Consider the following 26359-nt stretch of genomic DNA (forward strand, 5'->3'; position numbering starts at 1 on the left):
TCTTTATTTCAACTCTGGTTTTGAGCCATTTACTCCTCCCTACTCTGGTGCTCATCAGATCGAGGCTTTTGATTTATGCAATAGAGAGAACAAGCAAGCTGTATTCCTTGCTTTTTTCGTTCTAGTTGAAGATCATACACTTGCTGGCATGTTTTGCCAAAAGTAATAGTTCTCTTGTTTCCCTGCCCTGTCCCTAGGCTTCTTTTGTGGACACAGGTTTTAGTGAACCCAAACTCCCCTTAATTTCCCACAGTGACAGTTACCAAATTGACATTGATTTCTTCTTGTCTTCCTTAGCTAGTTGCTTTTGCATCACTGCTTTTTCAGTTTAATTTCAGTTCCTTTCTCCCCTACCATTTCGCCTCTCAGTTTTTGAGATAGGGACTTTGTTTTGTTTTGTTTTTAAATTTCATACTGTCCCAAAACTCTGAATTCTCCTGGTTCTACCTCCAGTATCAAGACTGGTTATCAAATGGCTTATACCACCCATATCCAATTGTCCTTGTGTGTATTTTCTTAAATGTTACGAGCAGGAGAAAAAAAAGACCCTTTTTATTAGGTTCAGCTATCAATTTTGTGAATTAAGTAAAGTCAAACAATTTAAGGATTCCATTTTATGCCTTCTTTTAAAGAAGCTAGTAAGTAGAATTATTGTCGAGTTTATTGTAAAATTTGAGGAAATGAAGTTGCCATGTGAAAGGTCAATTTTAGGCTTTTTTTTTTGAAGTGTTTATCCTTTTGAAATCTTTAATTCTTAAAATTTTATATTTAGAAATACTGAGAAATGGTAAACTGATTTGATAAGATGATTTGAGCTTGCTACCAAGTCTGCTGACATGTGTTCAGATGTAGTGATTACCTGATAAAATGAAACAGGCATTACTTACAGTTGCTTTTGCCTTTCATGTGTACACTATGGCATGCTTGTTTTGGATGTTTCTGTCTGTTTGCCATTCTGTATAAGAGAATAAAAAAATAGAAGTTTAAAAGCGATATGATTACATCATCTCTCAATTAATATAGTTATATTTGGTAATATAGTAAATACTCCTTTAAACTATTGTTTTTCAGTATCTACTTCAAATCATCATAAACATATAAACATAAATTAGTACTGTTATTTCTTATTAAGAATCTTAAGAAGAGGGGTTGGGGATTTTGCTCAGTGGTTAGAGCGCTTGCCTAGGAAGCGCAAGGCCCTGGGTTCGGTCCCCAGCTCCGAAAAAAAAAAAAAAAGAATCTTAAGAAGAATGATCAGTAAACACTGATTTTAATCTGATAGTTTTCAGTACTGTATGAATTATTTGTGGATGTTTCAAGGAAAAACATTAGCACTATTAATGTACAAATAGAATTCATTGTGTATTTAGAAATAAAATATTTCTTTGTATATAGGAATAAAATTCTGATCTATTACCTTGTGATACTTAATAAGTTCTTTTTACACATTCTAGGACAGTGGTGACTACCCCCTTACCATGCCTGGTCCTCAGTGGAAAAAATTTCGTTCCAATTTTTGTGAATTTATTGGAGTCCTGATTCGACAGTGTCAATATAGCATAATTTATGATGAATATATGATGGACACCGTAATTTCCCTTTTGACTGGTTTGTCAGACTCCCAGGTCAGAGCTTTTAGGCATACAAGTACCCTTGCTGGTAAGTAACCAAGTCTTCTTTGTTTTCGTTGAGTTTGCTAAATTTTGATTTTTGGAATGAAACTTTTTTCTATAATGTTAATTTAGTTAGTGCTTTAATAGAAATAAAAATTTCTTGGAATTTATTTGCATGGCTGTTTTCATATGCAATAGTTTTCCTACTTGCTATTTTTCAGCCTTAAGAATAAAACTGGAAATAGCTGTTTCCAGGATAAAGGAATGGGGGCCTTCCCCTATCAATCTCGAATAAAGAAAATACCCTATGGGTTTGCCTACAGCCTGATGTTAATTGAGATTTCTCTTCTTTCATATAACTTTGGCTTGTGTCAACTTGATATAAAACTACCTTGCACAATCTCTCACACTCTGCATAGTGTCTGGCTGTGTCTCTGTATATACTCCCATTTGTTGCAAAAGTTAGCTTCTCTGATGATGGCTGAGCAAGGCACTGAACTATCATATAGCAGAATGTCATTAGTATTTTTATTGTTAGGTATATTTTTAGAACAGTATTATTTGGTTTGCTCTATGTCCCTGAGCTATCAATTCTGAGGTTCTTATTCACCCAACCAGTGTTAAGTATGGGTTCCATCTTGTGGAGTGGGCCATAGATGAAATCAAATGTTAGTTACTCCAGCAAGCTTTGTGCCACCAATTTGTACTAGCTTATCTTTTAGGCAAGAGGCCATTTTAGATCAAAGTGTTTGTGACTAGGTTGGTGTTTATATTTCTTTTTTTTTTTTTTTTTTTTGGTTTTTTTTTTCGGAGCTGGGGACGGAACCCAGGGCCTTGCGCTTCCTAGGCAAGCGGTCTACCACTGAGCTAAATTCCCAACCCCGGTGTTTATATTTCTTATTTGGTAGCATTTATCATACTTCCCTGTATCAAGACACTGGCTTGTAGCTGATGCTCTCATTCATTGAGCTGTATAGGTATTGTCAGCCATAGCTCAATTAGATGTAACCTAGTCCTGATAGTGGAAGTTTTGTTTGGACAAGAGATGACTGATTGGATCTCTGTCTTCCTTGTTATTTGATGATTTCATTTACTTCTCCTTTATGTGTCTATAGTATAGAAAATGTTTACTCCATAAGGTTTTTATATTACCCCGCAAATGTCATTTAATGTTAACTGTCTCTCCTTGTATTCCCTCCCTTGTGTCCCTCTTCCCTCCCTGTCTCCACTTGATGCCTCCAACCCATGCATAACTGTCCATTCTGTTCCCCTTTCCTAGGGGGACCTATCTGCCCTGTCCCGCTAGCCCCATTCTTTTTACCTCATCTCTGTGGTTCTAGTGGTTCTAGCTTGGTTATCATTGACTTAACATCTAATATTCACATATAAGCAAATGCACATCATATTTGTTGTCTTGAATCTCTGTTACTTCATTTAGGATGGTCTTTTTCTAATTCCATCCATTTACCTGATATGGATATTTTGTTGTTGCTGTTGTTGTTGTTTTTATTGTTGTTGTTGTTGTTTAGTGACTAGTTCTTCATTGAGTACTCCACATCTTCTTCATCCATTCATCTGTCGATAAACATGTAGGTTGTTTTCAACTTGTGGCTATTGAGAATAGAGGATGAGTGAACATTGTGGAGCAAGTGTCCTTATTGTAGGCTGAAGCATCCTTTGGGTGTGTGCAATAGTGCTGTAGCTGGTTCTTGAGGTGGATTGTGCCACACTTATTTCTATTGTGGCTACACAAGTTTGCGGTTCCCGCAGCAGTGAATGAGTGTCACTTCCTTCCATCTTTGCCGATGTGTGCTGTCCCTGTTTATCAATCTTAGTCATTCTCACGGGTTTAAAATGAAATCTCAAAACAGTTTTGATTTGCATTTCTCTTATGACTCGGGATGTTGAACATTTCTCAGCCACTTGCCTTTCCTCTGTTGAGAATTCTGTTTAGCTCTGAACTTCATATTTGATTACCTTTAAGGAGTTCTTTTATTATTCAGAATTTTTTTTCACAAGTTGTGTTTTTCATAGAAAACTTTTGTCATTTCAAGTTGTGTGAAGAATAGCCTTATAATTGTGATGGACACTGCATTGATTGGTTGTAGATTACGTTTGGTAGGATGGCTCTGTTTTACTGTATTGATCCTAACAATTCATGACTATGGGAGATCTTTTCATCTTCTGATACCCTCTTCAATTTTTTTTCTTGAGTATCTTAAAGCTTTGATCATACAAGTCTTTCACTTGCTTGGTTAGGGTCACCCCAGGATATTTTGGGTACTTTGAGGCTTTTATAAACGCTCTTGTTTCCCTGATTTCTTTCTCAGTCCATTTGTCATTTATATATAGGAGGATCCTGGGTTTTGTGAGTTAATATTGTATCCAGCTATTTTGCTTGCTGCAAGTGTCAGCTGTAGGAATTCCTTAATGGGATTTTTAGCATCACTTTTGGATACTATCATACCACCTGCAGATAAAGATAGTTTGATTTCTTCCTTTCTCATTTGTTTCCCTTTAAAATCCTTTGGTTGTTTTATTGCTCTAGCTAAGACTTCAGGTACTATATTGAATAACTGTGGAGAGAGTGGATAGCCTTGTCTTGTACTTGATTTTAGTGGCATTGCTTTTGAGTTTCTCTCCACTTAAATTGATGTTTCCCATGGGCTTGCTGCACACTGCCTTTACTATGTTGACTTATGTCTCTTATATCCCTAATCTTTCCAGGACTTGTATCATAAAAGGGTGCTGGATTTTGTCAAAGATCTTCTGCATCTAATGAGATGATCATGTGGCTGTTTCTTTTCAGTTTATTTATATGACTGAATACATTTATTATCATATAAGAAGCATACCTGCATCTCTGGGATAAGCCTTCTTAATTATGGTGGATCACCTTTTTTGATGCATTCTTGAATTCAGTTTCCAAATATTTTATTGAAAAATTTTCATCTATATTTAGAAGAGAAACTGGTCTAAAGTTTTCTTTCTTTGTTGGGTTCTTATGTGGTTTTGATATTGAGACACTTATAGCCTTATAAAACAAATTAAACACTGTTGCTTCTATTTCTATTTAATAGAGTAATTTGAAGAGATTAGCAATAATCTCTTCTTTGAATATCTGGTAGAATTCTGTGCTAAAACCACCAAGCCCTGGCCGTTTTTGCTGGGAGACTTTTAATGACTGCTTATATATCACTGGGTGTTAATGGTCTGTTTAAATTGTTTGTTTGATCTTGATTTAACTTTTGTAAGTGGTGTCTATTGAGAAAATTATCCATTTATTTTAGATTTCCCAGTTTGGTGGAATACAGGTTTTTAAAGTACATCCTTATGGTTCTCTGGATTTCCTCAGTCTCAATTGGTATGTCCCCTTTTCATCTCTAATTTTGTAATTTGAATATTCTCCGCCTTTTAGTTCATTTGGATGAAGGTTTATCAGTCATGGTGATTTTCTCAAGGAACCAACAACTCTGTTTCACTGATTCATTGTGTTGTTTGTTCATTCTCTATCATATCTATTTTTGTCCAGTCCCCCACCCCACCCCCCGCCCCACTTTGGCTCTAGAGCTTTCAGGTGTGCTGTTAAATCACTAGTTCTCCAGTTTCTTTTTGTTTGCACTTAGTGCTATGAATTTGCCTGTTAGGTCCGTCTTCATTGTGTTCTATTATTTTTGCTGTGATATACATTCATTTTTATTCAATTGTACTGAGTTTATTTTCTTACCCTTTTTCATTCCATTGTGAGTTGTTTAATTTTCATAATTTTGTAAGCTCATTTCTATTGTTAGTACCTAATTTTAGAGTAGGGTGGACAGACAGGATGTAAGGTGTTGCTTTGGTCTTCTTGTCTGTGCTGAGACTTACGTTATGTCCTTGGAGGCGGTCAGCTTTGGAGATAGCTCTGTGAGCTGCTGTGAAGGAGTAGGTTCTCTTGTGTTTGGTGAATCGTTTTGTGCATACCTGTTAGGTCCGTTTAGTTTGTAATGTCAGTTAGCCCCACCGTTTCTCTATCTAATGTTCTTCTGGATGACCTGTCTATTGGAGAGTTGGTTATTGAAGTCTCCCACTGTCAGTGCTTGAGTACTAGTATGTGATTTAAGCTGTCGTATTTCCTTTTTGAGCATGGGTGCCCTTGTGTTTAGTGTATTGATATTAATAATTCCATTTTATATTTGGTGAATTTTTCTTTTAACGAGTATGAGTGTCCTTTCTTATCTCTTCTGATTAGTTTTGGTTTGGTCTATTTTGTTGGATACTAAAATGGCTTCATGAGCTTGGTTTTTGGGTCCATATCCATAGCATCTTTTTTCCTCCCATCCTTTTTCTCTGAGATGGTAACTATCCATGATGTTGAGGTTTGATTCATAGATTCAGAAGAAGAATGGAACCTGCTTCATATCTGTTCGTCTTGTCTTTCTATTGAGGAATTGAGACTGTTTGTGTTCAGCCTTATCAATGGGCAGTGTTTCTTGATTCCTCTTACTGGGTTTTGATGTGTGGTTACCCTTTGTAGGTTGGAATTTTTGTTCTAGTGCCTTATGTTGGATGTTTTTTGTGACAGATGTCTTACTTTCTTTGTTTGATGTGATTGAACGATTTGCTGGGTATAGTATTCAGTTCTGACATCCGTGGTCTCATAGATTCTGTAGAATGTCTGCCAGAACTCCTGTTTTTAGAGTCTCCATTGAAAACTCAAAAGTTTTTCTACTAGGTCTGCCTTTATATGTTTGTCTTTTTCCTTTGTTTCCTTTCTTTTTTCTGTATGTTTAGTGTTTTAATCATTCTGTGTCAAGGGGACTTTCTCTTCTGGTCCAGTCTTTTTGGTCTTCTATGTTTCTTGTACTTTAATTATCCTTTTATGTTGGAGAATTTTTCTTCATAATTTTGTTGACAAAAATGTTGTGCCCTTTGACCTCAGTTTCTTCTCCCTCTATTCTTGGGATTCTTAGATTTGGTCTTGCCATAATGTAAAATAAATTTTCTAGATTTTTGTCCCAGGATTTTTTAGATTTAATAATTTATTTGACCAAAGTATTCATTTTTTGTATCACATTTTCAGTGTCTTGAGATTCTGTTTTCTATCTCTTGTATTCTGTTGGCGAGGCTTGTCTTTGAGGTTCGTGTTCAAGTTCCTAAAGTTTTCATTTTTTATTCATTCTGATTCTATTTCCACTTTCAGTTATTGAACTGTTTTATTCATTTCCTTCCACTGTTAATTTTTTCATAGAGTTTTTTTAAGGGATTTATTAATTTCCCTGTTGAGGACCTCCGTCATATTCATAAAGGGTATGTTAAGGTCTTCGTCTCCTGCTTCAGTTATGTTGCAGTACTCAAAACCTACGGAGTGTTTTTCTCCGGCATCTAAGCATTTGGGTTTGGGAAGGTTTTAATTCTAACTACTGATATCTAATCTTGTTTTTATTAGACGGGTTTTCTGTTTTCTTGGTTCCTGTTTTTCTCTCTGGTTCCAATGAGAGTGTGATGGCTGTGTGCTGCCTCTTAGGAAATTTCTGGGATTCTGATAGTTGTAACCACTTATACTTACAGGTAAAATGACTTACTGGGTATTAGGAGCTGACAAGAATGGAAATGGGCTGGGTTGGGATAAGACCTTGGGGATCCAGATGAGGGAGGCAAGCAGGATTTTCCACCAGGTTCTCTTTTGTCTCCTGAGAATGGGGACAGTGAGAAGTCATCTCAATGGGTAGTCTGTTATAAAGGGAAGGATAAGACTGCTTTGGATTTGGAGGAGGGTATGGGGAAGTGAAGAGTCATAGTTAACCTACTTGCTTCTCTGCCTGGAGTGGCTTGCAGGTTACCAGGAAATGCCTTCTGGAGGTCTGAGTGCTGGAATAAAGCAATGAGTGGGGACATGGAAGTCTGGAGGGTGAATCTGTGTGATCCATTGGAGACTAGGCAGGGGTGGATAAAAGAAGCTGCATCAGTTGCTGTGCTACAAAGCTGGGACTGAGACTGTGAGATTGAATTTGAATGAGAGGAACCAAGTGAAGATCTGCACTTAGCTATTTGCTTCTCTGGCCATAATTGTCATTTATTAGTTACATTTGAATAATGGACAGGTATTAGGTACTGAAAATAGAATGTACTGAACCTTTTTTTTTTATTCCAAGTTCTAAAGAATAAATTCTTTATTCAGCAATTCCTTAGTAATACATCCCATTATTTTTATATTAGTTACTCAATTCTTTCATAGATTGATTGTATAAAATCCTAGATTTATGGTCACCTCCTTTGAACAGAAGATTTTCTGATAATTCTGGGTGGACAGTAATTATTCATTTGAATTATATATGTATGTGTGTATGTGTATATATATACACATATATACATATATATATGAATGAATGACATGGAGTAAAAGTTGATAATTTTTATTTACTTTGAAGACAAATCTTGGAGACTAGATAGGATGGACAGGAACCATTTAATCCTCAAGTTCAAAGACTATGCGTGTTGGCTTATTTGTTTTATTATTTTATTGGTTCTTATACCTCTTTATTACTTCCAACTCTTTATCCATCCTGATCCCTTCCAATCCCCCAACACTAGGTAGGAGAGAAAGAAGAATGGAAGGGCACATAAACCTCTGTAGGCTACTTACTGCTGATTAGGGTCTTCATGTTTCCAGGGGCATATCCAGTTTTCATTGTCAGAATATCCAGCAGTCCAGTGAAATAGAAATCCAGCAATAGCAGACAGAACAAACCAAGAGTAGTGGAGGCAGCAACACCTGCCTTCTTCCAAGTGCCTCTGACCCATCTCTGGGTTCTGGCATCCATGCCCTCTCCAGAATCCCAAGAATCAAACTGTCTGCGGCTGGCAAAGATCATGCCCCTTCTAGAGCATAAGACAATCATAGTTAGCACCTGTGACAAACTCAGCCGCCCCATATCCCACACCTGAGATTAAAACAAAAACATTCACATAACTGGGTTTTCACTATATATGCTTTTAGATAGTTATGGCTAGATAGAATTATCAGCTTTGAAATAAAATGATCCCTGACCTTGCTTATATCTTGCTGAGAAGAGACACAATCAAATTAGTAATTCTTAGGGCTTAGATATAATTACTTCAGTAGCATCATAAGTTCCTTGCATGGTCTGATCAGTAGAAATTTTAGTCGGTTTTCCAAATTTCTAAAACCATGTCTCTATTGACAGTCTATGTCTTTTGTCTTACATTTCACATACACTATACTACACTTATATAAAAGTTTTCAATACTTCACTGTTCAGGTCTAGAAGTTCCATAGTTATGTAAATTTTTCTTTGTTGGAGATAAATACTTTTGGAAAGCTTTTTTATTAAGTTAGAACTGATTTTTAGCAGTTATACACTATGTACTCTTAATTATCTTTAAGGATACCGCCCCTTTATACTTATTTTAATTAAGAAGATTCCATTTCAGAATAGTTTTTATTTGTTTTTAACCTTAAGTATGCTGATTTGTATTTTAAGTAGATATCTCAATTGAACATTTTTGTAACATAGTTTGGCTCTCTCTACCTCTTACTGAACTAAAATCTTGTTGAATATTTCTGGATTACACAGAGCAAAATACCTTTTCTTATTCTAGGTTTAATTGCCATGCTTTTTCTAATCATTGAGTTGTTGTGAATGGTCTCTGTTCAGCATCCTGCTATGTTATGTTTTGTAGTAATATGTTTGCAATTTAGGGTTGCATTTAGTTTGTGGATTCATGGAAGATGAAAATCATTTTCCTCCCTGGTGTTTTAATTGGAATTTTATAACATAGCAGGGATTACTTAAGTCCCATTTGTAATTCTCAAACTTACCATAAGATTTTATTTTTATGTAATCTTCATATATTTAAAGTATTATCAATGTCTTTATCATAAAAATCCAAGTTTTTCCATTTTCAAATAATTTTTATTTATCGGACATCAGCTTTTAGGGAACCTACCCTGAGCATGGATTCTCTCTGGAAGGTAACTGAGGGGTTGAAGCACCCTCAGGGATTGGGGGAGTGACCTGGTTTTGTGAGAGTAAAAGTTGCTTAATATGATAATGTTTACTGGTTTGAATCTAAGTTATTTTGAGGCCAGAACATGCCTAAAGCTTCTGGCAATTAACACTCAATTGTTAAATTGGAGGAGGGGGCTTAAGTAAAGAGGTTCTTTGATCTTTTCTCACAGGTCCTTCCCATCCCTGAGCCCCAAAACTGAGAGTTTTTGACTCCTTGCAATCTAGAGAAGGTCCGAGAAAGAAACAAACACTTTGAAAAGCTACTCTAATCTTTATTTCTATGGGGGGTGGGGGTACTGACATGGACAGGGTTGACTAACATGCATCTTTTTTCAAAACTTCACAATAAGTTTTGAAACTTCAAAACAAGTTCAAACATAAATTCAAATAATTAAATAAGGAATTATAATAGAGATGTTTACATGCGTTCCCATTAAGACTAGTTGTTGTTATTAATATCAGATATCAGTTGTTAATAATATCAGATATTGGCCACACCCGTGGGGAAAGAGCATACCAAACCCACACCAACACACTTCCACATGGTGAGATTTTAATGGGGGAACGAGACAGGGGAAGGGGCAAGAGAAAGAAGAGAAAAGAGCAGAGAGGGGAGAGCAGAGGGCAGAAGGTGTGTCTACCTTGGATTTAGAATGTGGTGCAAAGGTTCCCAGGTGGAGGTGTGAATTGAGCCAAAAGGTCTTCTAGGAATGTATGGCCGTTGCCATGGCAATAGTGGCCAACCAGTGTAGCTGCTAATGGCAATTCCTGATACCAACAGTAGTTATCTAAATAAACATTATCTACCACTAGGTAGATTAACCTACCATTAATCTAGGTATATTATCTACCATTATCGCTCAATTGTTCATTAAAAGTTATAAACTATAATTCTTATGTCTAAGTTAACACAGTATGCCAAGAGGCAAATCATCTCTCTAGTTTCTCATTAGTATTGAAGTTTTCTCTAGGTAATCCCAGTTAATACTTTATCTTCCATTCTTACACCTACAACAAACTGTTCATTTCCAGTTGATGGTCTTTAGCTATTAAATAATGGTTTTACAACTAGCCTAAAAGGAATGTTTTCCTTAATCATAAATCTGTTTCATGACTGCTTTCTATCCTAGTGCAAATAGATGTCACACACGAAGACTTGCAGGGCCTTAATTGCAGCCCTCTCTATAAATTGCTCAATAATTACTAATAGAAATTAGGAATTATATAGAATCACCATTAGGAACTAAGAACCATCTATTTGTCTACATAGCAATGACTATAGAAGAGTTGATTTTTGTTAATCTGCAGAAAATCTGCCCAATAAGGTGGGTTAATGACCAGGGAATATTATATTAATTTAATAATGACAAGAAACACATATTAGCTGCAAAAATCTATTGTGAAGTGAGATTTCTGAAAGCCTTGCAATTAAGAATTATCGATTGCAGACCATGCAGTCTGATGTGTCATCTTCAGACCATCACTTGTATGCTTTTAGCCTTTCTAGATGGCTCTTGACCTCAGTTGTGTAGCTGTAGGCCTTAGCCACTTAGTCATGTTGTTGTTAATGCTTGTTCAGACTTAGTGTTCTTTAAGTCACCACCACGTTCTTTGCCCTGTGATGTCCAACAGTCAGGTCAGAGTTGGAGGCAATACTTTGAATAACAAAGTGAAAAGAAAAGGTTGCATGCTCCCAGTATATAATGCTTAGAGTAAGCATTCCCATTTACAATGAATGCAATAAGGAAAACAAAGAAAAACTGAAACTCAGTAAGGCATCCATTGCATTCTAAAGCTGTGCTGTAGCTTCCCTTGGCAGGTTTCCCATCAGTGAAGCTTCTCTTTGTAGTTTACAATCATCTTCATGCTCCTCTCTGTCAAGTCTCCTGCAAAGGCTTGGCTCTTGCAGCATTGTTGCTTAACTTACCAGGCTTTCTTTGAAATTTACATGAAATCTTTATGATCCCATAATTGTGGTGTTTCACATGCCTACAGATCCCACTTTACATGAATACTGTTGCCATTTCCTGAGCCTACCTGAACCTTAGGTATTAGTTACGAGGTTCCTTGTGAACTGAACAAAGTAAATTGTCTTCCGGGAAAATAGTCCTTTAGACCTGTCCTAGAGACTGGAAACTTCAGCAATTTCTTTTCCTAAGGATTCTCCCTGAAGTGTTTTTGAAACGCTTTTATTTCTTTTCTCTAAGCCCATTGCTGATTACTGAGACCCTCTGAAGCACACTTACTATTCTGGTGTTGGCACTGGGCTTCTTGTTGCCACTGGTAACTTCATCATCTTTGGCAACACCTTTTTTTTTTTTCTATCCTTTTCTGGCCACATCGCAGGTTTTCCCAATATTTTCTTTTCTACGTATTTTTGGAATCTTATTTTTACTATATACTTTCCTAAATTGTCCAGCCAGACTGTGCTTTTCTGCTTGAATTTTCTCAAACACTACTCTACTCTGTTATATTTTAAGTTTCACCTGTCAACAGTCTCAGGACATAGGCAAAGTGCAGCAAAGTTCTTGCATGGTCAAACCATAATGGCCTATAAGTCAGTCCCCAATAGATTCTGCATCTTTATCAGAAACCTTATCAACAACAGTGTTTCATGTTCACATTCCTTTTTTTTAATTAATTAATTTTTATTGTATATTTTATGTATTTACATTTCATGTTATCCCCATTCACCCCTGTCTCACCACCCCCCTCCCCCTTCCCCTGCTTTTGTGAAGATGCTCTCATTCTCTCCCACCCACTCCCACCTGCTCACTTCCACGTCATATCTATCAGCTTTCTGTCTGCTCTGAGTCTGTGCCAAAATTGCTATTAATGATATTCTTAAGCTGTCTCTATCTTGCTCATGATACTTTTACAAACTATTTTCTAAGCATTCACATGTAATTGGGAATACATTATCAGCAGAGTTCTCAGAGTCTTGACATTAATTTTATGTGTTGCTCACCTTTCCAGTACTATAGCAGAATACTCCAGATAATCAGATTGTAAAGGTTAATGCTTATTTGGAATTGCCATTTTATAGCCTCTACTTCATGATAAAGTAGTTCTGTAGGGTTGCACCACTGGTAGCACATTATGAGAGAAACATGTGACACTATCTATTAAAAACAGTTATCAGTCTGTCATTTTATAGTAAGTTTTATAGTGCTATAAAATGAATTTCAAGAAAATAAGATGTGCCGTTTTTATTATGACATTCAACAGACATGAAATGATAAGACTATGAGATTCGTATTAATTTCAAAGTACTTTTTACTTTTTAATAATATGCTTATTCTTAGTGAAAAGGACAAGCAGTGATCAACTTTTTTCTTAAAATAAGCTTAACAATACATCTTTTGTTTCTGAATAGTACTGTGAGGAACGGTAATTATTCTGTTGCAACACTTAAATTTTGAAGGTGACTGAATCTTTTTGACATAAGAGGGTATTTGAAAGCACATGTCATATTTTTAAGGCTGAATTCTTCTAGTAACAGCAAGACTAAAATAATTGTGCTTAATATCAATAATTTCTGTGTGCTTATTAAACAGAGTGAGACCCATATTGTGGTTGTCATGTAAAATTGGAAATGAGTGGAAAGTCCTGGTTAGATTGAATAGTAATTAATTGTATGGGTGGAGACATACTTTACCATAAGGATCACACACCTCTATCCAATATCTGATAATGCCTGGAGAGACTGTATCTATCGGTCATTTTGTGATTTTTGTTTGTTTTAATATTTTGAATATTTTATTGTTTATCTGGGCTAAGAAGAAGTCATTATGTAACGACAGACTTGGGTCTAAGTTCGTGATTTTGCTTTAGAAGTATAAAGGTTTGTATACTCAGCCAAGTTGATAAACTGGTGCCATCCTACATTTGGTGAGCTTGAATAACCTAACCTGAGATACTCTTTCTCATACAGATTTTTTTCACAGTACTTTACTTCCGGTCACCACCATACAGTCAAATGTGTACTGATTTGCATGCAGCTGTAAGATCACCAGCTTGTAGTTTGAAATACAGGAATAGTCAAAATATTGTATCTAAGCTTTTATTAAATGACTTTATAAATAAATGGTCATTAACTTAAGTTTGTTTCAGTATTTTTGTTTTGCGTTTTTGTTTAACGGCTGTATCAGTCACTGGTAACCTGTAACTAGCTGGCTTAAATGTAGAAAGGCTTTTTTCAGGTTTTTCAAAGCAAGGGTGTGTAGGGAAACACACCGTTGTGTATATGCGTACACATATTTCAAGGGAGATTGCAAAATTCTTTAAAGTCATTCTTGTTTTTAGTTTTATGGCAAGCTTGGAAGTACTTTCCTAATGTTGACGTTGTACGACTCTTAGGTAAGAGTGCAGGCAGGAGCCTCTTTTGTGTGTTAAGTTCATGTGGTGATGGTAAATATTTCAGGAACTTTAATTCAACTCAGCAAAGATATAAAGGATGCGTTTGTAGCCTAGATCGTGGTAGACACAGAGATTAGACCTAATTAATTTGTGAATGTAGGCAAGGCATTGGTGTATTACTTCTGTCTTTTGTGCTGGCAGATTAGATCTGACCTCTTACTTCTTTAAATTATCTTATGTGTAAATGTTTGTTAGTGTATCTGTCTGTGTGCCTGATGTTCACAGAGGTCAGAAGAAGACTGGAGTTATAGATACCTGGGAACTACCATATAAATACCAGCAATCAAACCTGGGTCCTCCAGACATTCGGGCAGTGTTCTTAAACTAAAAACAATGACTGTAAGAATTTTGCAATATTCCTTGGCATATATGTTTATGCTCCTTGGATAAGACATTTAAGTGGCAAAAATTATTTTGCAACTGAGATTATGGTTGGGTTATTGAGCAGGTTTTTTCTTCCTCTCTTGCTTTTCTTTTTTCTTTTTTCTTTCTTTTTTCTTTCTTTTTTCTTTCTCTTTTTTTTTTTTTCCCGGAGCTGGGGACCGAACCCAGGGCCTTGCGCTTTCTAGGCAAGCGCTCTACCACTGAGCTAAATCCCCAACCCCTCTTCTCTTGCTTTAACATTCCATCTTTTATCTAAAAAACTTGTTTCATTAGTGAATATTGTAATTGTTCTTTATTTTATAGCAATGAAGCTGATGACTGCTCTGGTGAATGTTGCCTTAAACCTCAGTATTCATCAGGATAATACACAGAGGCAATATGAAGCCGAGAGAAATAAAATGATTGGGAAGAGAGCCAATGAAAGGCTGGAGTTACTACTTCAGAAACGTAAAGAGGTAAGTTTTGTGGTAATTTTTATAGTTTGGAAATGTTTGGTAAATATAATGGTTTCTACTGTTTTTTGTAAAAAGGACATTTTTAAAGTTGGCTATGGTAGCTTGATTCCATAATCTTCATACTTGGGAAGGCAGGTAGAAGAATCAGTTCAAGACCAGCCTTGGCTGCATACAAAGTTTGAGGTTAGCCTGGGGTACATGAAACCTGAGGTGTGTAGATGGGACAATAGAAAATAAGTCTTACATTCATAAGATTTAGCTTCAAATTACTTTGTCTTCAAGTTTTAAATAAAATTGAAACAATCACCAGTGAGTACAGAACCATATGCAAACTTATTTTAGTAAAAGGTTGTCACAGGGTTAGGCAAGTCAGTCATTTGACGTTACTGGCTCAAAAGTGCATAAAATAATAAAATCTCATCTGGGAGACAGCAAAAATAGATTTATAGAAGAAAGTGTCTGTGTTTATTTGGTGTATAAAGCAACACTCTAAGATTGGTGTCACTATACACCCCCCCCCCCTTCTCAGCGCGCAGGAATCCAGTCCAGGAGTTTACATGCAATAAGTAATCAAACGCTCAGAGAGCTTCTAGCTCTTACTTTAGGCTCGACAGCTGATTTGTGTAGATGTGATAAAAACGTTTTTACATGGCTGTTTTATTTTATTTTTTTACATTCATTTCTTTTCATTTTATGGGTAAAGGTGTTGCCTGAACAGAATATTTATACAGCATACATGTGCAGTGCTCATAGAAACTGGAAGGAGTTGAATTCTCAAATGCTTGTTTTCTTTTGCAGAATACTTTTTTTCAAACTTACTGGAATTAAAAGTTTTGGTTTATATTACCAAATCTTTTAATTTAAAAATGTTACACTTTCATAGAATAAGTATATGTGTATACATATGAGGTTAAACAAGCAACAGAAAGCAAAAACTTGAAATGTTTTATCTGCATTTAAATTTATTATATATTAATGATGAATTCAGTGTTGTGAACTAAGGAAACCTGTATACTTATTTAATTTTACCTAACAAACTTAATCTAGCTTCTATGGGAATGACTAGTTGGATGATTGGTGCTTATTGTACAACCACGAGGACCTGAGTTTAGATTCACATTTCCCCATAAAAATGCTGGACTTAGCACTCTACTGCAATCCTAGCACCAAGGAGCTGGAGACAGGACAGTCCCTGGGAATTGTTGCTTTTCAGGTTGGCTAAGTCTGTAACTCCAGGTTCAGTAAGAGACCCTGTCTGAAGAAAAAGAGTAGAGACACGATTGAGGGATACAGCAGAATAAGGAGACCTGGTCTCTACCTATATGTACACAAATAAATATATTGCCCACATATTTCACCCATACATAAACATGCACAAACACAAAAAGAATTAAATTTAAGCTAAAGTATTTGATATACAGAGCATAAAAGTATCTTTTAGAGTTATCACTGTTTAGATCTTGTCGTTGTTAATACTGGAATGCACCTATATATGAGTACCTACTACAAAACAGGCGTATGTTAGAACCACTTCAAAATCTACAGGAAGTTCTTTCTTTGTTTAGTGCCAAAATTCATGGAACAGGTATTTGGTTTTTTGTTTGGATAGTTTTTTCAAGACAGGGTTTCGCTATGTAGCCCTGGTTGTCCTTGAACTGAATATGTAGTCCAGGCTGACCTGGAACTCAAGATCTCCCTTCTTCTGCCTCCCAAGTGCTGGGATCAAAGGTGTGTGCCACTGTGCCTATTTTTATGAAATAATTTTTAAGAGACCCAATTCTGAAGGTCAAATCAATTTTTAAAATTAAATATCTTAATGTATAGTTTAAAGATACAATAATTTGATGGATATTAAAGACTGGTACTAGGAAACTATTAAAAGTGTTTGGTTTTCATAATTATGCTATTATTGTCTGTAAGAAACACCAGTCATTATATGTACAGTAAAACACTGCCAGGACGTTTGAGGTAGGATTCCTTGGTATTATGTAGCATGTTGTCTTAGGGTATCTATTGCTGTAAAGAAATACCATGGCTAATCTCACAAAAGAATACATTTAATTGGAGATGGCTTACAGATTCAGAAGTTTAGTCCATTATCATCATAGCAGGAACATGGCAGCATGTGGGGGGGGCAGCCATGGTGCTAGAGAGGGTGCTAAGAGTTGTACATCTACATTGGCAGGCAACAGGAAGAGAGTGACCCTCTGCCTGGCTTGAGCTATTGAAACCGCAAAGCCTCAGTGACATCTTTACTCCAACAAGGCAGCACCTATTCCATCAAGGCCAAATCTCCTAATAATGCCATTCCCTATGGGCATATGGGTGCCATTTTCTTTCAGACGCCACACACAATGCTTTGAAAAATGGAAATATTTTATATTTAGAAGAGCAAGTGCCATAAAATCTTATGGTAAAGCATGGACAAGAACTGCCAGAAACACCTTGGATTCAGTACATTTTTTATTTTTATTTTTGATCTTTGAAGTTTTAAAAGCATTTTACTGTTGCTAGCTTTTTCCTTACCCCAAATTTAGTTATGCAGACCTCCATGGGGTTGTGACCAGCAACTGAAGAATCTAGTTCTGTTGATCTGTACTGTACTGAACCATAATTGCTTTTCAGAACTATTATAACAAACTCAGTTGCCTAAAGGAAATGATTGAGCTGTGTGATTTTCAGATTTTTTTATCAGCACTACAGAAAAAAATAGATTTATTTAGACTCTTCATTTTGGATTTTTACTCTAAGGAAAACCAGGTCTACTGTATTGGGTTTGTGGCTAGCATTATGAAAGCAGGAGCAGGCAGCCAAGATTTTTAAATTCTGGTCTGGATTTTGCTCTAGTTTCCCGTTGTAACCTTAGCTAAAAGAATTCAGTAAAAACTACACACCACTATGCCATCCTCATTTTCTTCTTCAGATTAGTCTGCCATCTTTATACATCTCCTTTAACAACGTCTCAGTATAAAGTGGTGATAGATTCTTTGCCGAAATATACTGTGATCCATTGGTTCAGTTTCTATGTACTCCTTATTTTAATGTGAAACTCATGAACAGAGCCCCCCCCCCATTTAATTACATTTTGGCATTTTCATCTTCAAATATCTCAATGGAATTTTGCATCATTCTCTCTTCACCGCATACTCGAGCTTTACTAAGTCACATCTCCAAAGTTTTCCAAATTCATGATCAAGAAGTAATAAAAATAACCTCTCTCTTCTGGTTCCAGTTTTCAGATAGACCTTTTAATTACCTTTACATACTTCAGAGAAATACCTTTAAGGAAGAAAGACGAGTGGTTTTGCCTCTGGATTTTGCAGGTTTTTGTCCAAGCTTGGCAGAATCTTGGTTTGTCTGTGGTTCTGCCATGGGAGCAGACAGAAATTACATAAGGGCACAAAAGTCACAATATTTTCAAAGTCTTTGGCTAAGATGACTCACTTTACATGATATGTTCCACTTTCTACAGTTCTATTCTTTTCCTCTAATTCTTTTGAAAGTTTTAATTTGTTGATAGACTAAACCATTAAGTCAGAACCTTCAGTCTAACTCTCTCTGGATGTGCATTAACTGTCACATCTTTACATCTTATTTACTAAAATCCAAAGTGGCCCTCACCTCAGTGTTTAACAATCTAGGTTAAATATCATTGGTTGCTCTCAGTCCTGTATCTGGCTGCAATTGCTATCATGCTTTCTGAACATACTGAGGGAAGGATTGACTCTAGGCTTCTTGTAGCTTCTGACATTTGGGTTTACGACATTACTGCATTCTATACATGATGGTCTTCCTGTGTATTCATCTGTCTCCAAATTTGTTGTTTTCCTGAAGAGATACATCATATGTAGTTCAGTAACCACTCTATTATATTATTTTCCTGTCTTCAAAATTTTTGTGTTGTGGCTGGAGAAATGGCTTAACAGTTTACAGGTACTTTCAAGAATGGGGTTCAGTTTCCAGCACGTGCTTGTTGACTTGCATTAACCCATATCTCCAGCTTAAGGGGAATCAGACATGTCTTCTGACCTCTGAGGGACCCTGCACATATGTGCTTCATAATGTGTGTTTGTGCACATGCATACACATAGGCATACATACATATAAATACATTTTGAGAGGAATTTCAATTGCTATGATCCTGTTTCCAGATTAGATCACACTCTAAAATACCGAGATTAAGGTTTCCACTTATGTAGATTTTTACATATTTTTCTTAATATAAACCATATTTTAAATATTTTGGAAGTATATTAGAAATGGCTTCATTAAGTCATGCTGGCTGGAATGTATAGCCCCAATGAATTAGTTTTTGTATTATAAATTCATCATAAGTATATTCTCACACTTACAGTAAGTTCAATCATTTGAATATTTGTTATATTTATTTACATCATCTGGTGGTTGTCTGAAAGTTTGCAAGCAGTGAACATTTTACGATAAACATTGTATTTTAAATTTTGATCCTTTCCCAGAATTGCAGTATATAGTAGTATAGTATACCAATTGTATTGTGGGGAAGAAGCAGCTAGTAGTTAGCCACAGTCTTCATAGCATGCACAATATTGTATGTTCTCAGCACTTCTTTTCTCCTTTTTAGATTCTATGTTTCCTATTCTTACATTCAATCATATCTGTAAAATATCCTTTTATTGATATGGAATGTTCAATGTTATGTTATAAAATAGGCTTTCCTTTAGATTATTGTTACAATAGGCCAAAGCTAGTATTACCAAGCATTTTAAAGTTGATCCGGCTAAAGTTTTAACACTTGTAATAGTTTAGTTTATAACTGCTTTATCAGGGTATATTTACCTCATATGTAGAGAAGCATTTGTGCTGCCTATTTTTTTTCTATATATCTTGTAACAACATAAAACAAGAGTTGGTCTGATTATTTTACTACTGTTGTATGAAACAAAGAGTGTGTGTGTGTGTGTGTGTGTGTGTGTGTGTGTGTGTGTGTGAAATTCCATGAAAAATGGGTCATTAAAAAATCACACAGATGTTCTACAGTAGCAGATATGTTGCTTTTGCTTAGTAAATAAATTTAAAGTTTAACCCTTATCAGTAATGCTGCCCAGTATGTGTACCTCTGTGATATACTCGTGTATTGTTGCTGGATTACAGCAGTGTCATCTAGGAGTTCTGTATGGTATTATCCCTCATATTTTGGGATCTGTGCGTAATTGAGTTATGAACTACTCGGACAGGAGTAGTAATTGATGCTTTGTGAAGGAGGAAATGCAGTGTAAATCAGGGTGACCCCTGAAGTAATAAAGGCAGAACTAAGCCAGAAGACTTATTTGGAGAGAAGTATCGAAATGTGTAGTGATTTCAAAAATAGATTATTCCAAGGAAATACAAAGTTGACCAATGTTTTTCCTCTCTCCTCCTTGTCGTTTTTTTATCTTGTATGTATTGAGAGAAAGGAGAGTGTCCAAAGGCAATGTGACAAAACTACACAAGCTCTACCAGTAATCTGGGACTTAAGTTCTATAGTCAGCAAGAGGTTGATTACTACTAGGAATGAGGATAACAAGTAATTTAAAATAGTTGGCATTATTCCAAATAAATGACCAGTATTTCAATTTTCTCTTTTTTCTTTTTTCATTTCAGCTACAAGAAAATCAAGATGAAATTGAAAATATGATGAACTCTATTTTTAAGGGTATATTTGTTCATAGATACCGGTAAGGTATTTTAATCATTTAGAATTTTTAAACCTAAAGAGCTGTTGCTTATGTATAGCATAGTTTATATAGCTGTAAACTCTATTTACTTGTTTATAGCATAGTTTATATAGCTGTCAAACTCTATTTACTTTTACCTTTTGGGGGAGGGGGTAGCTTTGTCTATAAATACTAATTAATATTTGGAGGAAATTTTGCCATCGGTGTTACTGAAGCACCTTTTTTAACTCAACATTTATTACTATTGGAGATACTCTATGTACTTATGTTCTCATTGATATAAAATGAATTTATGTGATCATAAAATTATTAATATAGCCTAGTAATAAACTATTGAGTGTCATGACATTTGATACATTTTAGTGTCCTACCTTTTCTTCTATGATAGTATCTTGCATGGTCAGAGTATCAACTTGTCTTTGTTAAAATACCAGAGCAAAGATGGGAGGAATAAAGGACCAAAGAGTTACCCATATAGTAGAAAGTGTGTTGGTTGAGATGATCCTTTAAGCAAGGAAGACAAAACTAAAGAAATACATTACAATAAATTGATATAGCATATATATGTAGTTCTCTTAGTTATATACAATATATGAAACAAACTCAGAAGATAAAAGTATCACTTCCAAAAACTTGACTCATGATTGAACAATGAAATGCTTAATATGTGTATAGTGCTGCGTGAAAATTTCATAGAATATTAACTCACTAGAAAAGACCCATGGAAATAGAGGAGGTAGTATGGACTTCTATATACCATGACTTTCTTAAGCTACAGTATTAAAATCCAACATTGACATTTATTTTAGAAATCTTAATTTAAAACCTGAACTTAAGCCTGAATATCTGACTTTTATCCAAGACCCACATGGTAAAGGACAACCAGCATCCACAAGTTAATCTCTGTCTTCCTAGGGATAACAACCCCTCCCCAAAATGGTATAAAACATAGAAAAAAATTTTTATTCACTTCACATCCCACTCAGTGCCCTCTTCCCACTCACCCCCTCCCACGATTCGTCACCAGTCCCCCCTACCCTTTTCCTCTTGAATGGGTGGGGGACCTCCCTGGGCATCCCCCCATCTCGGCACATCTAGTCTCTGAAAGGCTATCCTCATCCCCTTGAGGTCAGACAAGTCAGCCCAGCCAAAAGAACCTATTCCACATACAGGCAACAGTTTTAGGATAGCCCTCACCCAGTTGTTCAGGACCCACATGGAGACCAAGCTGCACTTCTGATACATAGGTATGGGGAGGCCTAGATCTAGCCCATGTATGTTCTTTGGTTTTTCATTCAGACTCTTAAGAGCCCCAAGGGTTCAGGTTAGTTGACTCTGTTGGTCTTCCTGTGGAGTTCCTATTCCCTTATTCTTCTGCAATTCTTTCCCCTATTCTTCAGTAGTCCACAGGCTGCATCCACTGTTTGTCTGTGGGTGTCTGCATCTGTTTGAGTCAGCCACTGGGTGGAGCCTCTCAGAGGACAGCCTTGCTAGAACCCTGTCTACAAGCATTACAGAGTAGTCCAGGGATTGGTGCTTGCCCATGGGATGGGTCTTAAGTTGGGCTGGTTATTGGTTGACAGTTCTCACTCTCTGCTCCATCCCCCATGTCTGCATTTCTTATAGACAGGATAAATAAGTTTGGGTCGAAGGTTTTGTGGATGGGTTGGTGTCCCTTTCACTCCACTGGGGTTCCTGCCTGGCTACAGGAGGTGGCCTCTTCAAGTTCTATATCCCCAGTGCTGTGAGTCACAGCTAAATTCTCCCCCAAAACCCATTTAAAACTTCTCAGAAGAAACTATTAAAGATACAGGTATAAGCAAGAATTTTTCTGTACATGACATTACAGCAGAGAAATCCCAGCAGGGTATAAACTATATTTAAAAACTTTAGACATAAATGAAAAAGATGCTATCCAATAAATACACTAATATAATGAGCAAACAGTTCTTAAAACTAGTAACCTAAAATGATTTTTAAAGTTTTCAGAATTCTTATCAATTAAGGAACCACAAATTGCAGCTAGTTTGGGATTTCACTTCATCCTCAAGTCAAAATGAGTTAATGATGAAGAGAAGAGAATAACAAATGCTTGCAAGGATGTTGTAAATGAGAAATTTTATTCACTGCTGATGAGAGGGTAAACTAGTACAGTCATTATAGAAACCACCATAGAGGTGTCTCTCAAAAAATAAAAAGAGGAAAGATGGATGGACTGATGGATGGATGGACAGAAAGAAAAGAGGAAAAGGCAAAAAGAAAAAAGTTTAAAATAGATCTGCTATATGACCCACTTTTATCATTCCTCTTCATATAGCTTTTTTTATTATTATTATTATAAAGACAACATTTAATTGGGGCTAACTTACAGGTTCAGAGGTTTAGTCCATTATTATTCTGACAAGAAGCATTGCAGAATCCAGTCATGGTGCTGGAGGAGTTGAGAGTTCTACATCTTGTTCTGAAGGCAAACAATTGAGTTCTTACTTCCAGGAATCTTGGAGGAAGGTCTCAAAGCCCAACCCCACAGGGACACACTTCCTCCAACAAGGCCATACCAACTCCAACAAGGCCATAACTCTTAATATTGCCACTCGCTGGGCCAAGCATATTAAAACCACCACAGTGTTAAACATAGTATTAGGAACTAGATCCCCCCTACCACCCCCCAACCCCACCAAACAGACATTAAGATAAATTTTAAGTTGTTTAATCAAACGTACTCCATTTTAATATTTGGAGAATTTTTATTTCCCTTTAATAACCTTCTAGCACTCCTATATATTCTCTAATAAGAATACTTTTATTCCTTTGTTGAACTTGGCGGGTAGGCAGTTTTTACCTATTCATAAAAGTGCTATCTCTTTTGAGCTGGCCATAATCCTGTTTACATCTATCTGTGACTATGAACTTCCAGAGGCAGAGGCTGGGCCTGCAATGTTGTATAACCATGTTGTTCTCATGCGTCCCATAATAATGACAAAAATGTGTAGCCTTGATATTAAAATTTAATGGATAATAAGATATATACTACCTTTCTTATATAATGCTATGCTTATTTTTTAGGAAACATGGTATAGACAATGAGTCTGGCCTTTTGAAATCCTTATTTTCTTGTATCTTATTGGAAATTTGTGTCTCTTGCAAGGAGAGCTACATACTATAAATGGTGGTCAACACCCTCTTTTGTGGTGCTGGTTTTTTGTTTTTGTTTTTTGACCACATCTTCTTTAGCTTTCATCTGCACCACAGAATCCATGCATTGTGTTTCAACTTAATCATTTTCCTTAAAGGTAATCCCAGAAGATAAACCTTCTACCCTCTCATAGTTAGAAAGTGGAGGCCATGAGTGATTTCTGCAGGTTTCATCTTGTATCTCTTAGATGATAAATTGACCCAAATATACTTCTGATTAGACATAAGCAAGGACCTCAAACACTGCAATAAGTGAACTGATACACCATCATGCTTCTGATTTATACAGGGTCAAAGTTTTGAGAATGCTCTGTGTTTACCACTTTTTTTTTTTTTTTTTTTGCGGTCCAATGATGTGAATGAAAAATTGGCAGAGCAAAGCTGTAAATTCCAGTCCTCTAACTTTTGGAGTCTGTCTACTTTGGCCAAGAGCCTAAAGTTATTAATGAATGATAAATAAAATGCACCAAATATTTCATTTAGCTTTTCGAATCTGTATGCTATCACAGTCATGTCCATGTTCTTTGGCGCATTATACACAATATCAAGGACATGGAAGGAACCTTGATGTGTAGGTCTAGAAGAATGAATAATGCAGTTGTCATATCTGTGTAACCAGCCAATGGACCTTTATAAACTATCAAAAAAGTAGTCATGAGATTTGCAGAAAAATGGACATAGCTGAAAAACATTTAGCAAAGCAGTCCAAACCTAGACTCTCAAAAGTTGCCTGTTTCTCATATGTAAATCGTTTTGTATAATATATACACATACACATGCATACATACATAGATAACCTAAATGGGAGAGAAGAATCTGTGGGCATAGTTCGTGAAACTAGGAAGGAAAAGATTTAAGGAGGAGAAAATGGGCGCCTGGGAACTTGGAAGCAGAGAACAGGTTATATGTAAATCCCACTCTATTGTAAAGGAAGAAACCTCTGACCGCTGTGTAGGTGGGTGTGTTTTCCTAACATAATGTTAACATCTATGTTCTTCAGAGACATTTGTGTGTGTTTAACTTTTTTTGTTTTTAAAATACATTTGTAGTTTGGAGTGTTCCTCTTCCTGATTTTTCTTTGGAGTGATTAAAGTTTTTTAAATCAAGGCAACGTTTTTCATTTTTATCTACATAAGGCCAACTTTGTAAAATAATGAATTTTAATTATGTTCTTTAGTCATTTTAAACTTGTCTGTTTCCATTCTGATTATTCTACACACACCACTCTTATCTTTCTGTCACTTTGATTAGGTCATTTGTTTAATTCTAATTTCTTTTTTATATGCTGTTTTGTGTAATTATTTAAAAACAGTCCACTCTAAAGCTGGCTATGTGCTAGTACAGTCTCTACTCCCCCTTTGGGAGCCACAAGCAATGGTCTTCCAGGTTCCTGTGGTTAGCTTGTTGCTGAACTGCTCCATACTCCCAAGCCATCTGTCCCCTGTGGCTAGCATGCCAACTGGCTACTGCTGGCTCTAAACCCCTATCCCCATAAAACTGAAAAATTCAGAGGTTTGTAATTTACCAGCCAGATATATTTAAAACTCAGTTGATATTGATATAAGCTGCACACCTAGATTGGACAAATGTACCCCACATTATTCTATTGCCCTTCTATCATATCTCTAGCTACCTGTGGCTATTTTAGACCACTTGGATTTTGTTCATCTTCTTTTCCCATCTTCTGTCTGTCCCTTCTCCATCTCTTTGTCTCCTCTATGAAACTTTCAGCTCTACCTTCTTTTTCCACTGCTGAATCACAGGCTCTAGCCTAATTAAGATTTCATCTGACCTCACCTGCATACAGACAGCAATCCACATATATTTATGGCTTTTTACTTTGTTTTGTGATTCACTATTTAACCCGGGTTGTCTTTCACTGAAATGAGGCCTACTGGGCTGTCAAGTAGATATATTACTAAAGACAATGACGCCTCACCTCTCAGAATCTGTTAGTAGCCAATAGTTCAACAGTAAGTTATGGGTCCTATAGGTGCTCCCCACATCAATGGCTGATTGTTGACAGGGCCAGTATCTTGTATACCTGTTGACAGTACCATGAGGTTTTTAATCCTCTCTCATGATGATCTGTAATCTTTAAAGGTAGTGTTTTAAATGTCTTGTTTAGGAGTAACTCCCTAACTGTCACTTACTCGTCACATCCTGTCAGCCCTTAGTCTTTATATTCTGTGCTGTTTACTGCAAAAAGAGGTTTTTATGTTTAAGGCTGAGGAAATGTTTTTTGTATGCAGATCTAAGCACAAATACTCTGAAGGCAGCTTGATACTTGTCCATCTTGCAAAGGTATGGTAATAAGCTTCTCCCAATGACCTGTGACAACTCCAAGCATGGATTTTTATGAAGTTTATAGTATGAGAACTAGACCCTGTGATATGGAGTAATCCGTATATGTAGAGACTGCTTTGCTGCTGTCATTGATGACAGTGTTGTACAGGTGAACACACATTGCCTGACTGTTTTTTACTGCACTTTGCAGGGTTCCTAGCTCCTTAAGGCCATTGATTTCTCCATCCATCTTTGATATCTTGCCTGTAATTCCTCTTTTTTACACTCCACATCTGGTGTCC

At 36.2% G+C, this 26359-nt stretch overlaps 1 protein-coding gene across 3 annotated transcripts in view; it reads left to right on the forward strand.

The window, feature by feature from the left end:
* Stag1 (stromal antigen 1) overlaps positions 1 to 26359 on the forward strand; it is a 371976-nt gene that overhangs the window by 168772 nt on the left and 176845 nt on the right. For all 3 annotated transcript variants that reach the window (XM_032910192.1, XM_032910191.1, XM_032910190.1), the window contains 3 exons: positions 1455 to 1659; positions 14732 to 14883; positions 20503 to 20576. In XM_032910192.1, coding sequence (XP_032766083.1) covers positions 1455 to 1659; positions 14732 to 14883; positions 20503 to 20576 — 431 coding nt within the window. The remainder of the gene's footprint in view (positions 1 to 1454; positions 1660 to 14731; positions 14884 to 20502; positions 20577 to 26359) is intronic.

This window comes from Rattus rattus, chromosome 8 (assembly GCF_011064425.1).
Source record: "Rattus rattus isolate New Zealand chromosome 8, Rrattus_CSIRO_v1, whole genome shotgun sequence".
Lineage (NCBI taxonomy): Eukaryota > Metazoa > Chordata > Mammalia > Rodentia > Muridae > Rattus > Rattus rattus.